At 42.2% G+C, this 21,534-nt stretch overlaps 1 protein-coding gene across 1 annotated transcript in view; it reads right to left on the reverse strand.

Annotated features, from left to right (window-relative positions):
- Positions 1–3,503: 3,503 nt before the first annotated feature.
- The window catches only part of CACNA1I (calcium voltage-gated channel subunit alpha1 I), a 537,094-nt gene continuing 519,063 nt past the window's right edge, over positions 3,504–21,534 (reverse strand). Inside the window, exons 32-37 of the mRNA XM_060245420.1 lie at positions 20,650–20,970; positions 19,922–20,068; positions 15,090–15,203; positions 13,885–14,050; positions 12,452–12,639; positions 3,504–5,511 (exon numbers count right to left, since the gene is read on the reverse strand). Of these exons, the coding sequence (XP_060101403.1) occupies positions 4,798–5,511; positions 12,452–12,639; positions 13,885–14,050; positions 15,090–15,203; positions 19,922–20,068; positions 20,650–20,970 (1,650 nt within the window). The 3' untranslated portion in view covers positions 3,504–4,797. The remainder of the gene's footprint in view (positions 5,512–12,451; positions 12,640–13,884; positions 14,051–15,089; positions 15,204–19,921; positions 20,069–20,649; positions 20,971–21,534) is intronic.

Consider the following 21,534-nt stretch of genomic DNA (forward strand, 5'->3'; position numbering starts at 1 on the left):
ATTCCACTCCCATTTGCCTGAACAACTGAACACCATTGGTCTTTGGGTAGCATAACAGACCTTTTGCATTCCTGTTTATGTTATCTTCTGCTATATTGCTTGTCTGTGTCAACTAGAATGTTTTTTCCTTTGGAAGAGATCCAGGCATGCTGCAAAAGGCAATCTGACTGACCTCAACTCCAGCTTTCCCTTCGCTTTTGAATTAGACAATTAATATGTGACTTATCTGATCCTAAATGTGAGCTCCCTAGCTCAAGATGCTGACATCTGTTATGAGCAACATAAAGCTGGTCTGTAAGCAGTCTTTTTGAAGACTAATAAATTAGTTTTAGGCACCAGCAATTCACTTGATATGCCCCTGATATGTAATCAGGTAATGTTACCAAGAATCTTATGCTGAAAAGGGAAGCGGGAGAAGAAATTGGATTTATATCCCACCCTATACTCTAAACGGAGCCCTGTGGCACAGAGTGGTAAAGCTGCAGTAATGAGGTCTGAACTCTCTGCTCACGACCTGAGTTTGATTCCGGCAGAAGCTGGATTCAGGTAGCCGGCTCAAGGTTGACTCAGCATTCCATCCTTCCGAGGTCGGTAAAATGAGTACCTAGCTTGCTGGGGGGAAAGTGTAGATGACTGGGGAAGGCAATGGCAAACCACCCCATAAAAAAGTCTGCTGTGAAAACGTGATGCAACGTCACCCCAGAGTTAAAAACGACTGGTGCTTGCACAGGGGACCTTTTCTTTCCTATACTCTAAATCTCAGAGCGGTCACAATCTCCTTTACCCCCCCCCCCCCACAACAGACACCTTGTGTAAGTAAGTGGAGGAGTGGGGAATCAAACTCGGTTCTCCCAGATAAGAGTCTGCGCACTTAACCACTACACCAAACTGGCTCTCAAATACTCTAGGCAGTCTTGCTTGGACTCTTACCCAAGGAATGACATCCCCACAGGATACCCGTATGCCCAGCAAGTGGGTTAACGTTGTTAAGTGCCACATGAGTCTATAATAAAATCTTCCCTCACCTTCCCATTAACAAGATATTCTATGATTCAGAGTGAGGATGCTGTTGTTTCACATCCTTATATGTCCATGGTCCTGGAAGTAGCAGATCATAGTTGACATATTCATGATGCTTTGAAAGGAAAGCACACAGCAGCAGCCACAGTTGTCAGGATGGGGCAGATGAAAATGGTGAGGTCCAATACTGGAAGTGCTAGTTAGGACAGGTGAAGCACAGCTTAGTCTAAGAGGGATGAATTGGAACATGTAAAGTATGCCTCTGAGAAGTCTGTTGAAGACAGGAAGCTGATGGGCCCAAATGGATGGATCCAAACCCAAACTAAAATGAAAGCCTCATGCAGCTCTGAAATTCTGCCTCCTGAGTTTCTTCTGGAAAATATTGCCAGAAAATTTTACATTGCTGAGATCTGACCTGAACTTCAGACCCTGTATACTGCAAGACTTGGAGAAGCCACTCTTCTTGGTGTCTCTGCAAGATGACTAGACCTTCAACCAAAAAGAGCACTCTTCCAAAAGTTGAGGTTTGCCGTGCCCAAGTGTCACTAAAAAATAGGAATTGCTTCCAATTAGGCAAGCATTTTGACCCTGCCCTCTTCTTTGATTCTACTTCAGAAAGGAACTACACAGGACAAGATGAACACAGGCTTGCCATCTCACGTTTGTCTTGTATGCAAGAGTGGGGATGGGGCAGCTGCCAGGGAGAACCGGCAGGGGCTAGAAGGGCTAAGCATCCCCACTGGAGCCTGCACATCTTCCCTTTGTGAATTCCTCAGCCTTTTCTAGCCATTCCAAGGGTAGCACAGATCTCAGCTTCTGTTAACGCTCCTTTCCCCATAATTTAAGGCTACATTTGAAGTAATTAGTGACAAACTGGTGCATATGTTGTCTGAATGTGAGTGGCTGGTTTTTTTTTTTTTTGTTTTTTTTAAAGTGGTGTCCTCTTTTCAAGTACAGCTGGGTCCAATTCCAAATTTTCAGTTAACATAAAGATGCTTTTAGGATCATCTTATGAGTGCATACATGTGACAAAGCTGTATTAGATTGGGTTTCCCATGGGCTACTTTGCCACAAGCTGAGTATAGGCTACTGTGGGGTTTTGGATCTGAGCCTGAAGTTCTTATCGGATTGCTTCCCCATGAGCACGAACGGCCAGGGGATCCAGGCCAAGCAGAATAAATCAGTCTCAGCTTGAGACGGTGATAAAGAAAGTGATTTGATCCATTTCAGTCTCTGATTATAATGCTGTGATAGAGAGTCTCTGCTTCCTTGTTCCTGTCAGGTTAAGAGCATGCACTTTATGGGACTATCTTTTCTCTCCCCACCCTTTGCCCTTTCAAGAGAGAAGAGGCAAAGAGCAAACCACAAACCAGCACAAAATAAACATTAAAAAATTAAGACCCTTGTTATTGCTTTATTAACACAGACCATTACTTCTTTGCAAGCAATGAGAACTCCTGCTCTCTTGTTTCCCAGACACTGCTCAGTTCAGGCTCTGTTTTTTAAGAAACACATATTCATTTTCAAGGAGATGAATTTACCATCCCCTGTCTGTTGACACATTTGGTATTTACTGCCTCATTATATATAGAACAAAGCAACATTTTAAAAATACAAAACAACACCCTTTCCCCCTAACTGGACTGGATTGGTCATGGCTGTTGAACCAGAAAGGGACCACAGAGGCAGGTGCGGCCCACTTGTTGTGGCCAAGGAAAGGAGTGTTCAGTTCTGGGGACCAACATTCTGTCACCCCCCTCCCCCGTGGTATGTGCCTCTTAGCTGAGAGGAACATTTTGGAAGGGAAGAGGGGCTATTTCCTTTTGTCAGTCCCCCCCCCCGCAAAAGCCCTTTAAAGTAGGTTGCCAACTTTTGAACCAGCCCCTGTAACTGTGCCTTTAACATTGCTTTGATCTGTGGCACTTAGCAAGTGAAAATGTTTTATCCTCCATGCCATGAAAAGCTTTAACTCTGGATTCCTGCTGGTCAAGTACTTATCAAAGACATAGGCCAGGACGTTTGTTTGTTTGTTTAGTTAGTTGGCAACTGATTTTTAAAAGAATCATTTCTCTGAATGCCCTATCCCTGCCTTAACACTGAAAAAAGATAATCCTTTCCAGAAACCAGTCTTTCTGGCTGTGGGCTTGCTTAGCGGTGGAAAAAGAAAGACTGGGTACAAAGGCACCCTAAAAGGGGGATTGAGTCACTGGGGGTGGTTATATAATAGGGAGAGAGAACTTTTGTATTCTGAGTGATGATCTTGATATGACTGAGCAAATCTCATCAAACCACCTATTACATCCCCTGGACTTCCCTGGTAATCAATCCACCCTCCATTTGCAAAGCACAGAAAAGGTGAGCAACAACCGTTCCAAACATTCACTTGTGAATAAATTACCCTCTGTATTGCATATGTGCAAACAACTACACACACACCTGCACGCAAACACACAGCCCTCCCCCCCTCCCAAGTGCTAATTGTTTTGAATTGTTGAAATGGCTAGAGGCATCTGATGCCATCCAAGAGCCACTAGATTCAACTAGTTTATCAGGCTATAAAAAATGTTCTAGGATTATTCTTAGTTCTCACTGGTCAAAAAATAGGAGCCCCAGGTTGGACTTGAAGGGCAATTCTGCTTCACGTTTGAGATTCATTCTGTCCTCCCCATCCACATTCTCTCATATTTTATTTTTTTATCTGATATATTTGTAAAAATAATTTACTTTTCTTTAGAGATGTTTTTTGCACCTCTGGGCTTCTAAAATAGATTCTTCTCAAGTACTGAATGGCAAGAGGGGGAAAACCCTTACTACCTCCCCCCCCCCCCCCCCCCGCACACAAAACCCTTAACAGCCCAGCGTAGTTTCCCCTTAGCAGCTTTCTTTCTCAGCAGGAAAGGCAAAATCAGCAACAACAAAAATCAAGCATCCAGCAGTTGCCATGTGACTTCTTGCAGTCTCATTTCCCCATGTTTTAAAGCAACTCTGAATGGTCCTCCGTGTTCCTTGGCAACCGCTACTGCTCAGCTGGGTAGGCAATATCCTCAGTTAAAATATTTGAGGAATATCATTTCACTATCTTACCCTACCTGAGGAACTCCTCTGCCCTAAACTCCAGCTGGGGATCTTATATTCCACCCAGGTACCTCTGTAACAAAGCTACATGGCCCTTTTAGAGATCTGGAGAATAGTTCTTTATTTTCCAAACAGAACCATGAACCATTGAGATTTCCCCCAAAGAGATAAAATCCATCTCGGTTCTTCCTCATTTCATGATGAAATTAATTTTTCCCCAAAAGTCCCTGCCTTTTTTCATGCTTAGCACTTTCTGAAAGTCCTAAGCTCTCTGTAAAAAAAATAAATAAATCATTCTGTATATCTGTACATATATATTTGTATAGTAGGGGAGTAAATGGCTGCCTCCAGCCAATTACTCAGCAGAAGTTTCTCCACCCTCTTTAACCTGGCACTGTTGTCTCTTGATTTCTTTTCTCCCACTGTTTGCTTTGCAGAAGCAGTGGTCTCATGCATGAGTGGGGTGTTCACATATTGCTTTCGCTCTCTCGTGTCTCTGAGGTATAGTACAAAAGTCTTTGTTTTCCACACGCACGCACCCACACACGCACACACACACTGACATACGTATTTATATTTTGCGTTGTTTGATTGGTTCCTTTTCCACAGTCCTCCTGTGTGGCACTGTTGCCAGGAAATGGTAGCCAAAAATATGGCCTCTCTTGTTCAGATTTTGCTCTTCCTCCCTGCCCCGAGGGAATCTCATCTGTTCCTCTTGCTGACTCCATTTCCCAATTCCAACTCAGGAGAAACTGGGGAGCTGGAATCCACAGTCCCAAGTCTGTCTGAGCCCAGGTCTGGTACCTTGCCCTCCCTTGGAGAAGGGCTGTTCTTGCAGAAGTCCGTCACCCATGAAGGCATGGATAAAAACCCCTGTGGGTCAACCGAGTAGAATTGCTTAGCTTCAGTTGCTGCAGAACCCCGGGAAGAAGGGTTGGCGTGAAGACTGCTGGTGCTGTTGCACTTCTTTACGAGTGCCAGACCTTGGGGTGGAGGGGGTGGTGAGAAGAGAGAAGTCAGAGAGAGACTGCTGAGGGTTTCCGACTGCTCACTGTTGTTGCCTCCTCCCCTCAAGCTGCTCCCGGCACCCTCCTCATCAGAAGGGTCCATGGAGTCATGGTAGGTGCAACCGGGGCTGGTGCTCCCACCACTGCTGTGGCTCCGTTGGTGCCGCCTGATGTTCTGGAGAGTAAAAATCCCTCGACCCCTCAAGCTCTGCCTTCGAGAGGCAGGGGAAAGTGGTGCCACCAGAGCTCTCTGGGTGGTGGCTGCTGGCACTGGGCACAGTGCTACTGGGAGGTCCAGTGTGCACTGGGGTGAGTCACTGAGGTTTAAGCTGTCCTCCAGTGTGGTCTGCAAGCTGCCCTCTGAGCTGTTGCTCCTGCTGTCATCCAGGGAAGTGTCACTCTCAGTGATCTGCAGGGACAAGAGAAGCAAAATGGTTGATCTCTTAGTTCTTATAGTGCTGGATGAGAGGAGTGGAGTGAAAACTATAACACGGTATGAAGTGGTGATACAGGGAGTGGCTGTAATTTAGGGCTAAATTACACATGTTGGCATCTTCATTGCTGCCATTTTGAAGTCATTTAAAAATCCTGTAAAGACCTGATACTGATTGGGCCAGCAGCATAGTACTCCTGTCTGTCTATCCCACCCACTCCCCACACCTTTTCAAGTGCTGAAACAGCAGCAGGGGTGGGCGGTAGTTTCAGCAGCCGTGAGGATGCCATCAGTCATATCTGGTCCTGAGTGGCAGAACATTTGCTCTGCAGGTGGAAGGCCCCAGGTTCAATCCCTAGCATCAATGAGGAAGTGAAAGAGCACTACCTGAGACCCCAGAGAACTGCTGTCAGGCAGGGTTGATAGAGTACTGACCTTGGTAAACCAGTGATTTGATTCTGTATAAGGCAACTTCATATTAAAGCTGCTCACTGTTGGCTGGCTTCAACTTCCCTCTTGCCTCCTGGCAACAGCAGCTACATGGGTGAACTTGGCAGATACACAGACGCTATCCCAATCCTTAGCCACCAATCAGCTAAAATTAGTATGGTTAGCACCATCATATTGGCCATTTAAAGGGACAACATTCTTTTGTCCCTTTAAAAACATAAAGGCTGCCTTTCTGGATCAGACTGAGTTGTATTTCCAACAGTGGCCAGCAAAACATATCCATCCACCCACTGTTTCTTACAACATTTGGTATTTTAGATGTATACTACTTCTGAACATGGAGGGTAAGATTCTTGTTGTACTAGGTTATTATTGATAGCACTTCACTTGATGAAGTTCTCCTGTGTTTTTAAAAACCAACCTATATTAGTAGCCATCATTACATCTTGGGGTAAGGAACTACATGAGGTAATTATGTTTTGTGTAAAGAGATACTTCCTTTGTGTTTAACCTAAGCCTAGCAACAATCAAGTTTATAGTGTTACCCTTGTTTATCTTGAATCACTCTCTCCATGTTGAACATAATTTTATAGCTTTCTACCAAAGCTTCCCCTTAGGGCAAAACTACACATGATGAGAGGAAGGGAATCCATGAATATTTATCCCAGGAGTCCCCAATGTGGTGCCATTTTCTGGAGACTGCCAAGCAATGCTCCCTACTAAGCTGTGGAGTCTTGTGAGCAAAAATTCTACTTTGTGAGCTACCGGCATTAAAGTTGTGAGCCACTGCATAAATTAGTTTGCTTTGAGGCTATTTTTACTAAGCTAAGACCAAAATGTGTGAGTCAGAGGCTAAAAAACTGTGAGCCAGCTCACAGTAACAAAGCTTAGAGGGAACACTGCAGTGCCAAGTGTTTTTAGGAAGTGGGCAGGGCCAGGTAGGCCTCACCTTTTGCACATCAAGGCTTCTGACTATTGGAGATGTGATTGGCTGTGCAAATTTTTTTTAAAAAAATGTTATTTGACAGCAGCTGTTCCCACAGCACAAGGATCTATACTGTATTACTGAAGTTAAGCTGTGGCAATTATTTTGTGACTGGCTCCACCCCCACAGTTGGAAACGACTGGTGCTTGAACAGGGGACTACCTTTATCTTTTTACCACCTTCTCCAGCAGCCATTCTGAGGCAGCCATTTTGTTGCAGTGCTCACCATGCCATGTAAGAATTCTGAATGTACCCACAGGCCCAAAAAGGTTGGGGACTCCTGATTTATATACATGTCCAACCATTTACATCTAAAGTAGAGGTATGGAGCACCTATAAAATGAAGTTGATGGATGAGGGGAGCTAAATCCTGCCCCTGACATATCTTGCTATGCTCAGCTGCTTTCAGCTCTTTTTTTTCCAGCTCAGCTCATTTCCATTACCAGAGCTAGACTACAAGTGCTGAAAGCTATGAAGTATAGTGAGAAAAGGTGGGGCAGAAGGCAGAGTTCTGCTTCCATAGGTTCTACCCTCCATTTTTCTTAAGAAATAGCCCCTTTAGCAATCAACAGGTGACAATGTCAACAATGTCAACAATGGGAGGGCTTCTAGTGTCTTGGCCCCACTTATGGACCTCCTGATGGCACCTTGTTGGGCCATTGGCCTGATCCATCACGGCTTCTCTTATTATCTTAATGTATGAAAATACACCTGGATCCACCTGTCATCTAGTTTACTGGCTTGTTTTCCACGTTTTTAAACTAGTATTACATATTAGGCAAAATGTAATAATGGGGGATTTCAACTACTCTCACATTAAATAAGGAAATGTAGTCTTCAATTGTGACAAAATAGGGCACAAATTAAATGGAAACTGAAGAGGTCAGCAGGGTCCCTGAACAAAACTTCTCAGGGAGCCTGTATGAAGAATTCTCAGGAAGGCTGTATGAAGAATTTAATCAAATAGAGGTTTCTAAAGAAGTTCTAGGGTTCCTTGACAAATTAAAAATTAAGAAATTACCATATCCAGATAGTATAACTTTAGATTTTTTTAAGAATGCAAAAATGAAATTGCTGATCCTTTAACCAAAAACAGTATGCAATTTGTCAGTGTTTGTGCCAGACGACTGGAAAATACCAATGTCATGTGGTTTTTCTAAAAAGAGACCCAGAACAGTTAGCTTAACACCTGTCCTTTGTGAATTGATAGAGTTAATAAAGACAAAATTGTTAAATGCATAGAAGAAAGCCTTGCTGAATAAGAATCAGTGTGGCTTCCATAATAGGAAGCCTGGCCTCACCAACCACCAAACTGGATGAATGGGCAACAAAAACAGCAGAGCAAAGTCAGTGTAGGCAAGTGCAAAGTAATGCACATTGGGCAAATATCCTGATTTTAAGCATATGCCAATGAGGTCTGAACTGGTGATGACAGACTAAGAGAAAGACTTTAGGACTGTGGTGGATAGCTCACTGAAAATGTTGAGGCAGGGAGCAGTTATGATAAAAAGGCAAATTCCACTGAAAATACAGTTGCTAGTACAATGATGCTCTTATGCAAGTTACTTTATTTAGAATACTTTGTACAGTTCTGGTTGCTACATCTCAAAAGAATATTTGAGCTGAGAAAAGTGCATTATAGAGCAATCAAAATGATCATGAGGTTGGAATGCCTGCCCTACAAGGCACCTAAAACTGCTCAGGCATTTAAATTTAGAAAAAAAGGGTGACCAAGGGTGACATTAGAGGTCTACAGATATATGCATATTATATATAAAATAGATAGAGAGGTGAAAACCAAGGTCACCTGTAAAGAGCTCCAGGAGGATTTCCACAAATTGGGTAAGTGAGAAACAATGTGGCAAATAAAATTCAGTTAAATAAGTTTAAGGAGATGCACATTAGAATTAAAAAATCCCAAATACATGCTATTAAGGCATGAACTTGCTGAGACTGAGAAGGAAAGAGACCTTGGGGTCATAGTGGACAATTCACTGCAAGTGTTAACTCAGTGTGCTGCAGCAGTAAAAAAGAAAAACTCTACACTGGGGATTATTAGGAAAGGGACTGGAAATAAAACAGCCACTGTAATAATGGCCCTGGTACAGATCTATGGTGTGGCCTTATTTGAAATACTGCGTGCAGTTTTGTTGACTGTATCTCAGAAAGGACATTTCAGAGCTGGAAAAAGTACAGAAGATGATTAAAGGGTTGGATCACCTTTGCTATGAGGAAAGGCTGGAGAGTCTGGGACTTTTCAGTTTAAAAAAGAGATGAGTAAGGGAGGGAACATGATAGAGGTTTAGAATTAGGGATGGGCATGAACTGAACCGCAAAGCAAAGTTCATCACAAATTTTGCCCTGTTCATGGTTCATGAACCAAAGTTTGTGATGGGTCTACCATCATGAACTTTCATGAACTTATAAAGCAATTTGTGATCGTTTGTGGATAGAGCAGAAAGCAAGAGTTTAAAGGCCTCCAATCCCTTTAAACCCTTACTTTCTGTTCCCCATGAAAGCTGCAAAAACATCTGAGCAATGGGAAGCAGCACTTAGCTGTTTCAGGCTGTTGTGCACTTTAAAGGGACTGCACAACACTGTCTGAAACAGCTGAGTGGCAGGTAGCAGGCTGCTCCTTACTACTCAGCTGTTTTCCAGGCTTTCTGCAAGCTATTGTCTCTTTCAATGGGGGTTGCAGAGCCACAAACAAACCTCCCAGGTCGATTTGGGTTGTGGTTTGGCCACAAGTTTGAACTGACACAAACCACATTTTTTTAGGTTTGTACCTATCCCTATTTATAAAACTATGCATGTATCAGGAAGAGAGAACTTTTTCTCCCTCTCTCAAAATTCTAGAACTCAAGGATATACCCCCAGAAAGCCTTGTGCTCCAGTGATCAACGTTTACTGGTTATCCCTGGCCCCAAAGAGGTTCACTTAGCCTTGACCAGGGCCAGGGCCTTTTCTGTCCTGGCCTCTATTTGGTGGAACAAGGTCCTAATAGAGACCAGAGCCCTGTAGAGCCTGATGCACTTCTGCAGGGCCTGTAAAATGGAGCTGTTCTGACAAGCTTTTGGTTGAGGTGATGGATGAAACTATCTGCCTCCCTGCTGCAGATAGTCCTAGCTTTTGGCCCATTGGATTACTGACATCTGTGTTTTGGCCCAGTTATGGGGCCACATATAGGATTTTTTTCTGTTGCCATCCTGCTATTTTAATTAATTTTATCTGATGTTTTAACTTGTAATTGGTTGTTTTTCTTGACTGTAAGTTTTATATGTTGTTACCCACCCTGAGCCCATTTTGGGGGATGGCAGGTTATAACTATAAAATAATAAAGAATAAATAAATAAATAAATAAAACCAAGTGACGCTGATGAGCAGTAGATTCATGATGGGCAAAATAAATGTCTTAAATCTGGAATTTGCTGCCATATCATGTAGTGATGGCCACAGGCATAGACAGCTTTAAACGGGGATTAGACCAGGGGTGTTGAACCCACTTGTTATGAGGGCCAGATTTGACAAAAATGAGACCTTGTCGGGCTGGGCTATGTGTGTCACAAACTGTAATGCCACGCAGCGGACATATAAACTGTATAAAGGGGACACAGACAAACACAATTTTTTTTTACTTAAAACATTAGCACTCTTGCAATATTTTGTTTTACAGTCTGATAAATGTCATCTCTTGCTATGAATTATTGCATCAAAAATGGCAGTCAACGTCTGTGCTGTACCAATCTTAAATATGCTGTTCAAGTGTTGTTCAAATGTGCACATCTATAAGTTGGAAACCTACATTTTGATTTATTGACATTCATTACAAAGATCTCATAGTCAATGTTTTGAGCCTCTGACCCAGAGGAAAACATGAAGCAGCTGGGCATTGTGAGCTTTTGTATATAAATTGCTTCATATGCTGATCAAGATTATGTGAAGGCGCCATGGCACAGACTGAGGGTTATGTGCTTGTCTGCAAAACTACAGTCTTCTCCAGAAAAATAACTACAACTCCTATGTGGCAATACAAGAACAGAGACAGCCATGTATAATGATTAGTATCAGTCTACTATCTGGGAAGTCTAAATTCAAGGTCCCCAATCAAAGGAAAATGTGAAAGAAAAAGCAATGGAAATTTCCTGGGTAATCCTGGGCTAGATACACACACACTCAGCCTAATGCTAGCTTGTTATTTCTCTTCTAAATAGTTCACATACTTTCCTATTGAGAAAGACTGGAGGGCATGATTACAATGAATAAGATGAAAACCCAGTTGTACCCATAACAAGCCCAACATATCTCCCTCCCTCTTTCTCTCTCTGTAGCAAGGCAAAAAGCTCATACCTTCAATAAAACATTGCTAGTCATAAAAGTGCTGTTTGTGTTTCTTCTGATGGTGAGGACTGGGCAAAGGAAGCTGGAGCTCTTTCCTTCCTTCCCCCAGGGCAAAAGGAGAGGGAGGAGTCTCAGCCAGGAAGGAAGAGAGACTGGGCTCAGTAGCTCTGCAAGGTGAGTCTGGCAAACTTAATCACCCAGCAAAGCTATAGAGCCAGGCTCTTTCATTGGTTAAGGCTCCTCCTCCCTTTGGGAAAAGGGAGGGGGGAGAGAGAAGGAGCCAAGAAAGGCTGCTTTGCTGGCAGGCTGATCGCTGGGGAGAAATACAAAATGGTAACTGAACACAGCAGGGAAGGAAGAATGAAACAGACAACAGTCAGTTGCTGGAGGGCCTGATTGGAACCCTCTGCGGGCTGGATCTGGCCCGCAGGTTTGACATCCCTGGATTAGACAGACAGAAGATAGAGCTATCAACAGCTACTAGCCAAGGTGACAAAAGCAACTCCATACAGACAGTAAATCTCTGAAACCCAGTGCCAGAAGGTAATATCAAAGGAAGGCCTTAGGCTCTATGCCCTGCTGTTGGACCTCCAGTGTAACTGGCTGGCCACTGTGTGAGACAGCATGCCGGACTAGATGGACCATTGTTCTGATCCAGCAGGACTCTTTTTATGCTCTTTATCTTCTCAGCTTTTTTTGCTCTCCCATAATTAAAACTTGGCATTACCTTATGAGACTGATTGTTAGATTTAAAACAGATAAAGGGACAAACTACTTCATACAAGACTTGTGGAATTCATTGTCACATGATGTGATGATGTGCTGTGGCTTAGATGTATTTAAAAGGCAGATTTATGAAGAGTATTGTCTATCATTAGCTGTTAGCCATGATAGCCAAATAAGGCAGCACAACAGACAAGCATTGTGGGGTTTGGCTATGGAGGCAAGAAGTGTTCTGTGGGGCATGAAAGAAGATGAACACAGCAGCAGGGCACAACTGGATAGAACTTGCATGTTACTTTCTTCACATATGTGCATATTGTTTCCTTCATATACTCTCCTTCAGGACAGTACAAAATTGATGTACAATAAAACTATCATCTACTGACAGATGAATACTTGAGCACAAACAGAAAATCTTACCTGGTGGATAAGTGAGCAGTTCACATTTGGAGACTGCAGTGATGCCCAGGAAGCCTGCAGAGAGATTTTAGGGAGATTCTCTGGACAGGAAGCTTTCTCCTGACCTGGCTGATTGGCAGAGACAACTGGCTGGAAAAACTCCACTGGAACTGGTAACAGAGGACTGGGTGTGAAGGGGGTGGAAGGATCTGGCATTGTTAGGGGAGGAAGAAAGCAACACAGAAGAAGAAAGGGTCAGGAGTCCAGCTTTCAAATCCAAGGTCAGAGTTTTACAGGGGGTTAATTCATGTGTTAATCCCTTAATGAGGGAACATAGATAATCAGACTCCATTCTGCTTGTGATCAAACTTGTCATTTCTTCTTTCCCCTGACAGTCAATACAGGAAATGACAGCTGTGGAGCTCTTGAAACCACTCACTGTCTCTATCTGGCACTTGCAGCAAAGAGAGATTTCCACTGCCCAATCTTGCTTGTTCACCAGGAGCAGCTAGCTTTATGGGTTGGCAGCACCTTGCTGCTCCAGCTGTGCTTCCTGTTCTATTTGATTACTAATCTTTCCTGAGTAGTCAGCAGAAGGGAAGACCGTTTCTTTGTCTACTGAAGGAAGATCAGCCAATGTCAGAGAAAAGACAGCTGGTAATGTGAAAAAAGCCCATTAAGCAGCAGATAACCTGTCCACCAGCAAATCATCAGGAAGGACAGTGGCAACAGTACAGGGTTGACCTTCACTTATTATGTGGCATTATTTTGAGGGCTTCCTAGCCTTAGAAGAGAGAGAAGGTCTACAGAGATGATCATCCTTGTCTTGTCACACATCTCATTGGGAGACATTGTGCCATTCACTATGTATTATCCTAAACTACTTCACAGGGCTGTTGTAATGCTAAAACAGCAGTGGGGGATCATGTTATACTGACCTGAACTCCTTGTAATAAATTAATAAATAGTATAATAGCCAGGAAGTTGAATTTGCATACTATGACCACAACAAATCTAGTACAGAACCATTTTGCATGCTAAAAGCATTGGAGAAACACTGCTAGAATAAATGAGAATTAACTATACAGAAATTACAGTATATTCTGTGTTGCAGATAGCATATTCCACACCGAGATTTGCTAAAGCAGACCTTACTTTCAGGCCCACATTTCATAACACATTAGCTCCTTGGCTACAGCTACCTCAAGTACAAAACACAATTTTATTGTGTTAATTATGAATGCTGCATGCCATCTTGCCGTTTGAAATACACTGAAGAGGTAAATGAAAAAGGACTGGGAAAAGCAGCCATTTAAATTCAATAATTGGTACAATCTGCATGCATTTGTCTCCAGTTATATGTACCCAAGTATAAAATGTATAATCAAAAATACAGCTCTCAAAACAACTAGATGGCTCTGTGTGATCCAGGAGAATAGTGGAGTGATGCCTACCTTGGTTGCTTTCATTCTTCAGCCAAGATTGGACTGGACTGAGAGGAGTTTCTTCCATATCACGTAAATAATTTTCTGGAGCTGGAGAGGCTTCGGAGTTTGCCAAAGGGAGGAGACACTCCTCCAAATCTCCTATGCCCAGGGAGCTGGGACTGTCCAGACCATCCTAGTTACAGTAAAGATGCCTTATGAAATTTTGAATGCACCCATAAAAAAGAGGAGGAAGAGGAATAAAACCAGACCCAATCCAATTTTTGAGTAATAGGTCATTTTGCAGGATTTATTTGATGACTATAGTCAAATGCCTGCAGAATTTGCCTGGAGCACAAGGGAAAGACCCCGTGCTTGGTGAAGTATTTGAGTGAGCTGGAGGGTCAGGTGTGGATCAGGGGGCCACAATAACACCCCAATCAACTGTTTCCTTACTTTAGCCTTTTCTTAAGGATCTGGCCCCTCATAGCACCTGCAAGATTCTGACACACCATAACAAAACAATACACACAGACACAGTATATTCACAGATTTTTTTTGAAGGTATCTATTCTATATCCATTTCCCCTTCTCAAGCAGATGCACAGTCACCTTTCTCACTAGCTCTTTGGCTTGGGGGTAAAACTTGAGATTATGAGAGAGAGGGTTGCCTCCATATCAGAGCACCTGTGGCACTCTGCATTGGGGTAATTTGTTTTGCACAGCCACATAAATATAGCCATATCCAAATTCTTTCCCTGGAATAATTACAGCAAAAAACCAAAAGAAAAAAGCAGTGCACGGAGGGTGTTGTGTTCAATTAATGAGGCCATATCAAATAGCATCATGAATCAAAGAGGCACTCCACTGATACCACATAATTGTATTTTTGTGAGTTTATGTGTTTTGTTTAATTGTTTGACATATGGTATATATATCTGTATTTAAAGGCTGTTTTTAATGTTTAAAATTTTGACGTTTTGGTATTTCCCATACTGGGAATTCTGAGTTGTGTTGAAAAGTGGCAAAGTAATGTTTTAAACACATTGATTATAAAAAAATTGACTAAGAGGGAAAAGTCACTCCTATGTCTCCCTCTCTGCCCTGCAGGAATTTGCTCTCTGAAGAAAAGCTTAATATATTTTTATTCCTGGGGAGGCCAATAATTCTTTCAATAGAAGGTGGCAAAGTTTAAGCCCTGGAGTATATGCATCCAAGTCTCAGCATGATTCTACCTGAGTTTCCTTAGGGCTCAGCTGATCCACGCTGTGGTTGTCTCCATCATCCCCTAGCAGGATTGAAGACTTATCAGAGTTGAGCGATAAGCCTTCCATTTCAGCCAACTGGACCTGCAGTAAGGGAAAGGCACGGTCACCACAACACAGCTTCATCTAACCTCTTTACTAGTCTCAGCAGTGGTTTCAGAAAGGGGTTGAAGACAAGGAGAAATACTACACATGAGGCTTATGGAGTCCTAACCCAATTCTGCATACCATGAAATAGCTTGTTTCTGGAAGGAAACAAAAACACTCCAATCTGGAATTCTTCATGGACCATCCCAACTGGAAGCATTTCCTGTTAATGTCTTCTTTGACAGGAAGTTGGGGAGAAGATCTTCAGGCATAGGGATTTTGCCACTATGTTCCATCATTCTGGTTGTATCTTATTGCGCATTGGTGATTAAGAGACATAGGGATAGTCCAGAATGAGGATAATGTAGTCTGCCCTGAAGGCAGATGAAGAAAAGATTCTGCCATGGAAGCTATCTATTGTCCTGCTTAAGCAGAATGATAATGGTGATGCCTTCATTTCAGCAGCAGCAGTCATGCTTTATGCTTTCCATACAAAAATCATGCTGGTGATCACCTCTTCTTGTTGCCTTTCTCAATTATTCCCTTCTGATCTCCCTGTTTCTTAATTTTTCAAGTTCCAGTATACTAGTACCAGAGTTATCCTGTCCTCTGCAGCATTCTTTCTCCATTCTCCTGGGGCTTTCTCTTCATTCCACTTAACAAGAACTTATTCCTTGTTTTCAAGGCTCTGTCCCTGTATCTTTACCTCTCAATTCCCTTTCCACTATTACCCTTCACTGTCACCCCTCCATCTTCTCCTACTTCATCAAATTAGATTTCTGTTTTTCATTCATCAGATTAGATTTTCATCTGACCCAACCTACTTCTTCTTCTTCTTCTTCAAAACATGTCTCTTTCACTTAGTGCTTGTCTCTAGAGAAGTTCCACTCATTTGTTCTGTCATTTGATCTTTTGGGGTTGTGTTCTTTTGGCACTATCTTGTCCTAGTTTGAAGGGCTCCTCGGGCAAGGCTCTTGCTTTCCTCTGTTTGTGCAGAACTGTGTACGCATGTAGTATATGTAATAGTGACAGCAGATGATATGGAGAGCTGATGGCTTTGGACAGGAAGTATAACAGAATCAGTGGCAGTGCCATATGTTAGGACTCCTTCAGACCGATAGTTCATTTCGAATGAATGGAAGAAATGTGTGAAGTAGATTTCCAAACAGGTAATCCACCTTCGTGATGAAATCCAGCACAAGGACATAATGACTGCACTCTGCATATCACAAACAGTATCACACTTCCATGGAAACTATCTACTGAACTATTCTGATTGTTGATTATGGACACAATCCAAAGCATTTTATGTGAACTTTAATCCCTTTGAAATCAGTGGGATTTCCACATGTTGGGTTGTGTCCAATATTATATAAATATTATATAAAATATAATATTTCACAAAGTACAAGCACCACCAACACACCCAACAATGAAAAACAGAAAAAAGGAATACCACAATTACAGTACATCAACACACAACACAACTAACCAGTCACAATATCTACACATATACAGAACACACAATCACTGTGTACAGCCACTCATCAACGACGTATTGTCAACTATCATACTCAAACAAATATATCAAATTACCCTTAACTCTGCCCTTGTTAAAGATGTAGGATGAATTAGCAGCGACTATATAACTCTGCTAGATAATTTGTCCTGTCCTATAACTATTTCAATCTCCTATAACTGCACACACTAGAGCACTTTGCTGTACTGTTGTTTTGCAAAATGAGGCAATAGTTCAGTTGAAGTCCAGGACAACAGGAAGCATCTAACAAGTTTATAAAGTGAAAAGCACTGTGCTCAAAGCTACAATACACCAGTATTTGTTGACAGGCCTTCTCATGCCAATTAAAGACTTCATGCCACTAATACAAACTGCTAGTGTATATGTGAATCTCATGGAGATAGATAATGAGATTAGAGTGACACTATGAAAAGTGCAAAGGGATTTGTGCAATGAGACAATTTTAACATTCCTCCATTTTAACATTCCAGCTTGTGTAGACACCATATTTAAATATTTTATTTTTTAAAAGGACATGAAAGCTCAAGTTATTAAAGATAATATTTATTCTAAATATCATATTTTTTCCCCAGTACAGGTCTATATATTGCTAGCAACTCAGGGCTCCTGCTGAACATGGTATCCCTGTGTTAAGTCCTGGAAGGGAGAAAGTTTGGTATAACATATGTATAAATAAACCAGTAAAGTGCCATGCGTAGTTCTGATTTAAAATGGTAGCAGAAAATATTTTAAATATTTAGGTTAATATCTATTAGAATATGGTAGGATATTTATGAGGATAAGTTTGGCATACTTTTTCTGCAAGTTAAAATGTGTGTTCTTTCTTCAGGAAATTAAAATTAGGGCTGATTCATATGATACAGAATTCTCATGGACCCACAAGGATTTTGTATCAGATGTGCATCAGGAGTTTCATGACTCCCAGCCATGTAAGGTCTATATTTTGATCACGACTATGGCACGGAGAAGGGGCTTCACTCAGCCCTCCTTGCCTAATGCCATTTTCATCCACTGAAAGAGCATTGGAGAACTGCTATTTGCTCTGTTTGGAGTAAGTAGCCATAATTACATGTACATTTCCCATCTAGCTAGACACATATATCCCCAAGCAGGAATAGTCAGATACAGGTCTAAGGTGCAAGAATGGCTAAGAAGGTTCAAGGAGTTCGGCTTTGCAGCATAAAAACAGCCAGATTCTCATCTAGCTGTTTCTATGCTACAAAGACTCCCTTCTCTGGCCATTTTCTTGCTGCTTTTTTTTACATAAAATGCAGTTTTGGAAAGCAGTCAACTGATTTCCCCTGTTCAATTATTCTGATTCCATTTTCAGCTGGAGGCGCCAGTGCAACAGAAAATGCAGTCCACATTCTCTGGGATCAAAGTCAAGCTACTTCAGTGGGCCAAAGAACCTAATGAATATAGCTTTTTAATAAGAAGTTGCCCTAATGAAGCCAATGGATTACGTCACAGCTGAAATTTAAACAATCTTGAGAATTTTGCAGAGTCAGCACCATTGCTACAGCCATCTGCATGAATGAATCTTAGGTAGGAGAGATGTAATGACCATGGATTGGCTCCCTGTAGGAGCAGCTAATGCTGCTTTGGTGAGGTGGTTAATCAGAATGATGGATAACACATATATGTATGGTTTTAAATACAAGTTATGCTTCTCGTATATCACTTATTGTAGACTGACTACAATATAATGCATTGGAATGTTTTGGGGCTATCTAAGGGCATTTTCTGCTTCTCAGACTGCACTCTGTTTTAGTTGGTCTGAAAGATATTACTTCAAGTGACTGCATCGGTTATTTGTGCAATCAAGCCCTCCCTCCATTTGAAATACTTAGGTAATATAGGTATACAAGCCAAACGAAGTTGAGGCATGGTTAAGGAATGTCTCTTGTGTGATACTTTCGCCGCATGGAGATAATCTCCATGTAGAAAAACAGGCTTACAGCAAGATCTTTTAAATGTGATGCACATTACTTTTTCTCCACATGTAATGCTTTTAAGTGTTTGATTACCATGGGGTTTAAGGATGCGGAAATAGTTCTAATCTATGAGTCCTGAATACACACACTAAAGTTCAAGAGTGAATTATTTTTCTCCTGTTTTTTCCAGCTCTGCTGCACTGATCATCTGATATAATTTTTTGCATCACAGGAGTTATACTGGAGGTATATAATGATATAGTGATAATGTGCCATTCCTTTTAATGTTTTAGAATGCAACACCCACAGCTCAGAGACACAGAGTCAATCTGCTTGTGCAGTCGTGGCAGAACAATCTACCAGTGAGAATCTTGACTGGGGAGCTTTCTAGTGAACTCCTGAGAGGTTTTTTTTTAAAATTTGTATAAAGCTTGCAAATTTATTGAAGAGAAATGGCAGTGAATGATTGCGTTACCTGTGATGTTGCTGTGATGATACTCAAGAATGACATGAACCAGGCCATTTTCACAGCAGTTACCTACAACAGTCACTAACATCCAGATTACAAATCCAGTTTCTCCCATTGTAATAACTTCATTTGCCTTCCACTAGTAGTTTTAACTATACAGAAGGCCTGAAGAGCTCGCAATAAGCCATTAGTTAGCTAGACAAAGGGAGATATTAACCAACACCTTTAAAACTCATGTTTAAAATTTATTTAAATCAAACAAGCCCCCCCAACCCTGTGCTCCCTGTATACCAGCAAACCCTTACATGCATGCTGAACAACATGCCTATTTCCCATCAGCAGAAATAAGTAGCAGGCCTGTGCTTAAAGCTAAGCACATGATTCCAATGCCTTGCTGTGATCTGGTAGATGAACTTCAAAAACTGTAGGATGGAATTTCTCCCAAGCATCTTTCCTCGAAGTGCAAAACTAAACACTGCCAGCTGCAGTGTGCCTCCATAGTGATTCCCCCTTCTTCTGTATATCTCTCTAGTTCTTTCTGCCATCCTTGTTGATCCAGCTGTCTCTGAATTCAGACTTCTGCCAATGCAAATAAGTCTTTCCTATTGCCAAGGAGGTCACTTCAGGAGTGCACTTCAGTGAGAAAACTCAAGCCTTCTAAAATCTACAGCCAGGAGAACATCCTGGGGAGATCTCGAATGCATAAAGGGTGTGCATGTATGTTCTTGCACTCGTGGGGCGTCCCCCTCCCATATCCTCGCACGCAGGTTACCTCTTGCTTGTCATGGTTACACTTCTCGCACATGGCCGGCGAGGAGTAATGATGGAAGACGGAGCCCGATAGGTTATCGATGATCATTAACTCCCCGTCGAAGGAGTCCTTAATAATTAAAGAGACACTGTCCAGCCATAAGTTCTCCTAGGGGACAAGAAAGGGGGGAGGATGGGAGAAATTATTTTAGGAACTCCATGTTTTGGTTTGTTTCAGAGTTCTTCTGTGTGGTTCCAGGCTAGCTTCTGCCACCCGCACTCATCTTGGTCAAATTCTGCACGCAGCAAATACATTAAAATTCAGACATCTATTAGAGGTATACAGTCTTATGAAATAGGAGTAAAGGAGGCAGAATGTGGCTTTGAGCACATGATGGTGTAAAATGGATGGGCTAATATGGCTAATTGACAGTGTGAAGCTTCCTAGCCAACTTGCAAATGTTCCTCACTCTTGCCCTGCAGGGTCCCCTATGCTTTGCTAATGGACCACCACTCACACACCTTTAACAATTCGCATTCCAGACCTAGAGCCCTGAACTAAATCCTAGACACTACAAGTCCTGACTCTGGGTACCACAGCACCTTAGGCTACTGCTGAATGCAAGTCAACTGCCTACAATTCAATAGCTCTCTTTTCTACTACCAGTCCCAGAAACACTTAAATTGCCTTACTCTTCCCCCACATCAATGTGCCACAGTCTTGCTAGAAAGCAAAAAAGTTCCACCTACCTGTGCAGGAGAGTAACATGTCATGCATAGATGTCCTTCAGGGTCCAGTCTCCCACCACCTCCATCTTGTCCAGAGCCTGGTGAGCTAGAGCTACGTGGGCACAGCCCATGAGCCATCTCAAGCTCAATCTCAGCATCCATTTCAGCATCCTCCTGTGCTTCCTTGTTGCTGTCATCTAAGTGCTTCATGAGTACAGCCACTACTACATTGATGAGGACAAACTGGGCTGTGAGCACGAAACTGACAAAGTAGAGTGGTGAGATGAATTGCAAGTTGCTGAGACAACTCCGGTCATCGTGGGTGCAGTCACGAAGAGTGTCCTTGAGGCGTAAGTTGAGTCAAAGAGGTATGTGTGGGGAAGAGGAGGAAAACAGAAATCCCCCCATAACAGAGAGAGAGACAGAAAGAGGAAGAAACAAAGGACTGAAGGAACAAAAGCAATATGCCTGTTTCCCCTCCCCCCTTACAACAGCATGTACACACAGAGATGTGAGGAAGGACTTAGGCCCCTGAAGGTTGTCTAGACACACAACTTCCCTCCTTCTGTAGCTTCTTGCAGGTTGGCTGATATTTTTCAGCAAATAACATTATTCCAACTTATCCCTAAACAGGTCACCTCTTTATTTTAGCACACACTAATAGGATGTGCTACAAGGAAAATATTTATTCCTGTATGTACTCTTAGTCAATAGTGAAGAATTCCTTGCTTACTTCTATGAGAAGTGCATTCTATAGGGTGCAGAATTTAACCCAGAATGACAGCTTTAAGTGTTACCAGAGTTTAGTACAAAACTGGAAGGGGGTACCCTCTAAAGGGCTCATCTATGGACAATAGATGGGGCCAACATGACCACATAAAGTGGGTAACCTCAATGGGAAAGGCA

This window comes from Heteronotia binoei, chromosome 8, assembly GCF_032191835.1.
Source record: "Heteronotia binoei isolate CCM8104 ecotype False Entrance Well chromosome 8, APGP_CSIRO_Hbin_v1, whole genome shotgun sequence".
Taxonomy (NCBI): domain Eukaryota; kingdom Metazoa; phylum Chordata; class Lepidosauria; order Squamata; family Gekkonidae; genus Heteronotia; species Heteronotia binoei.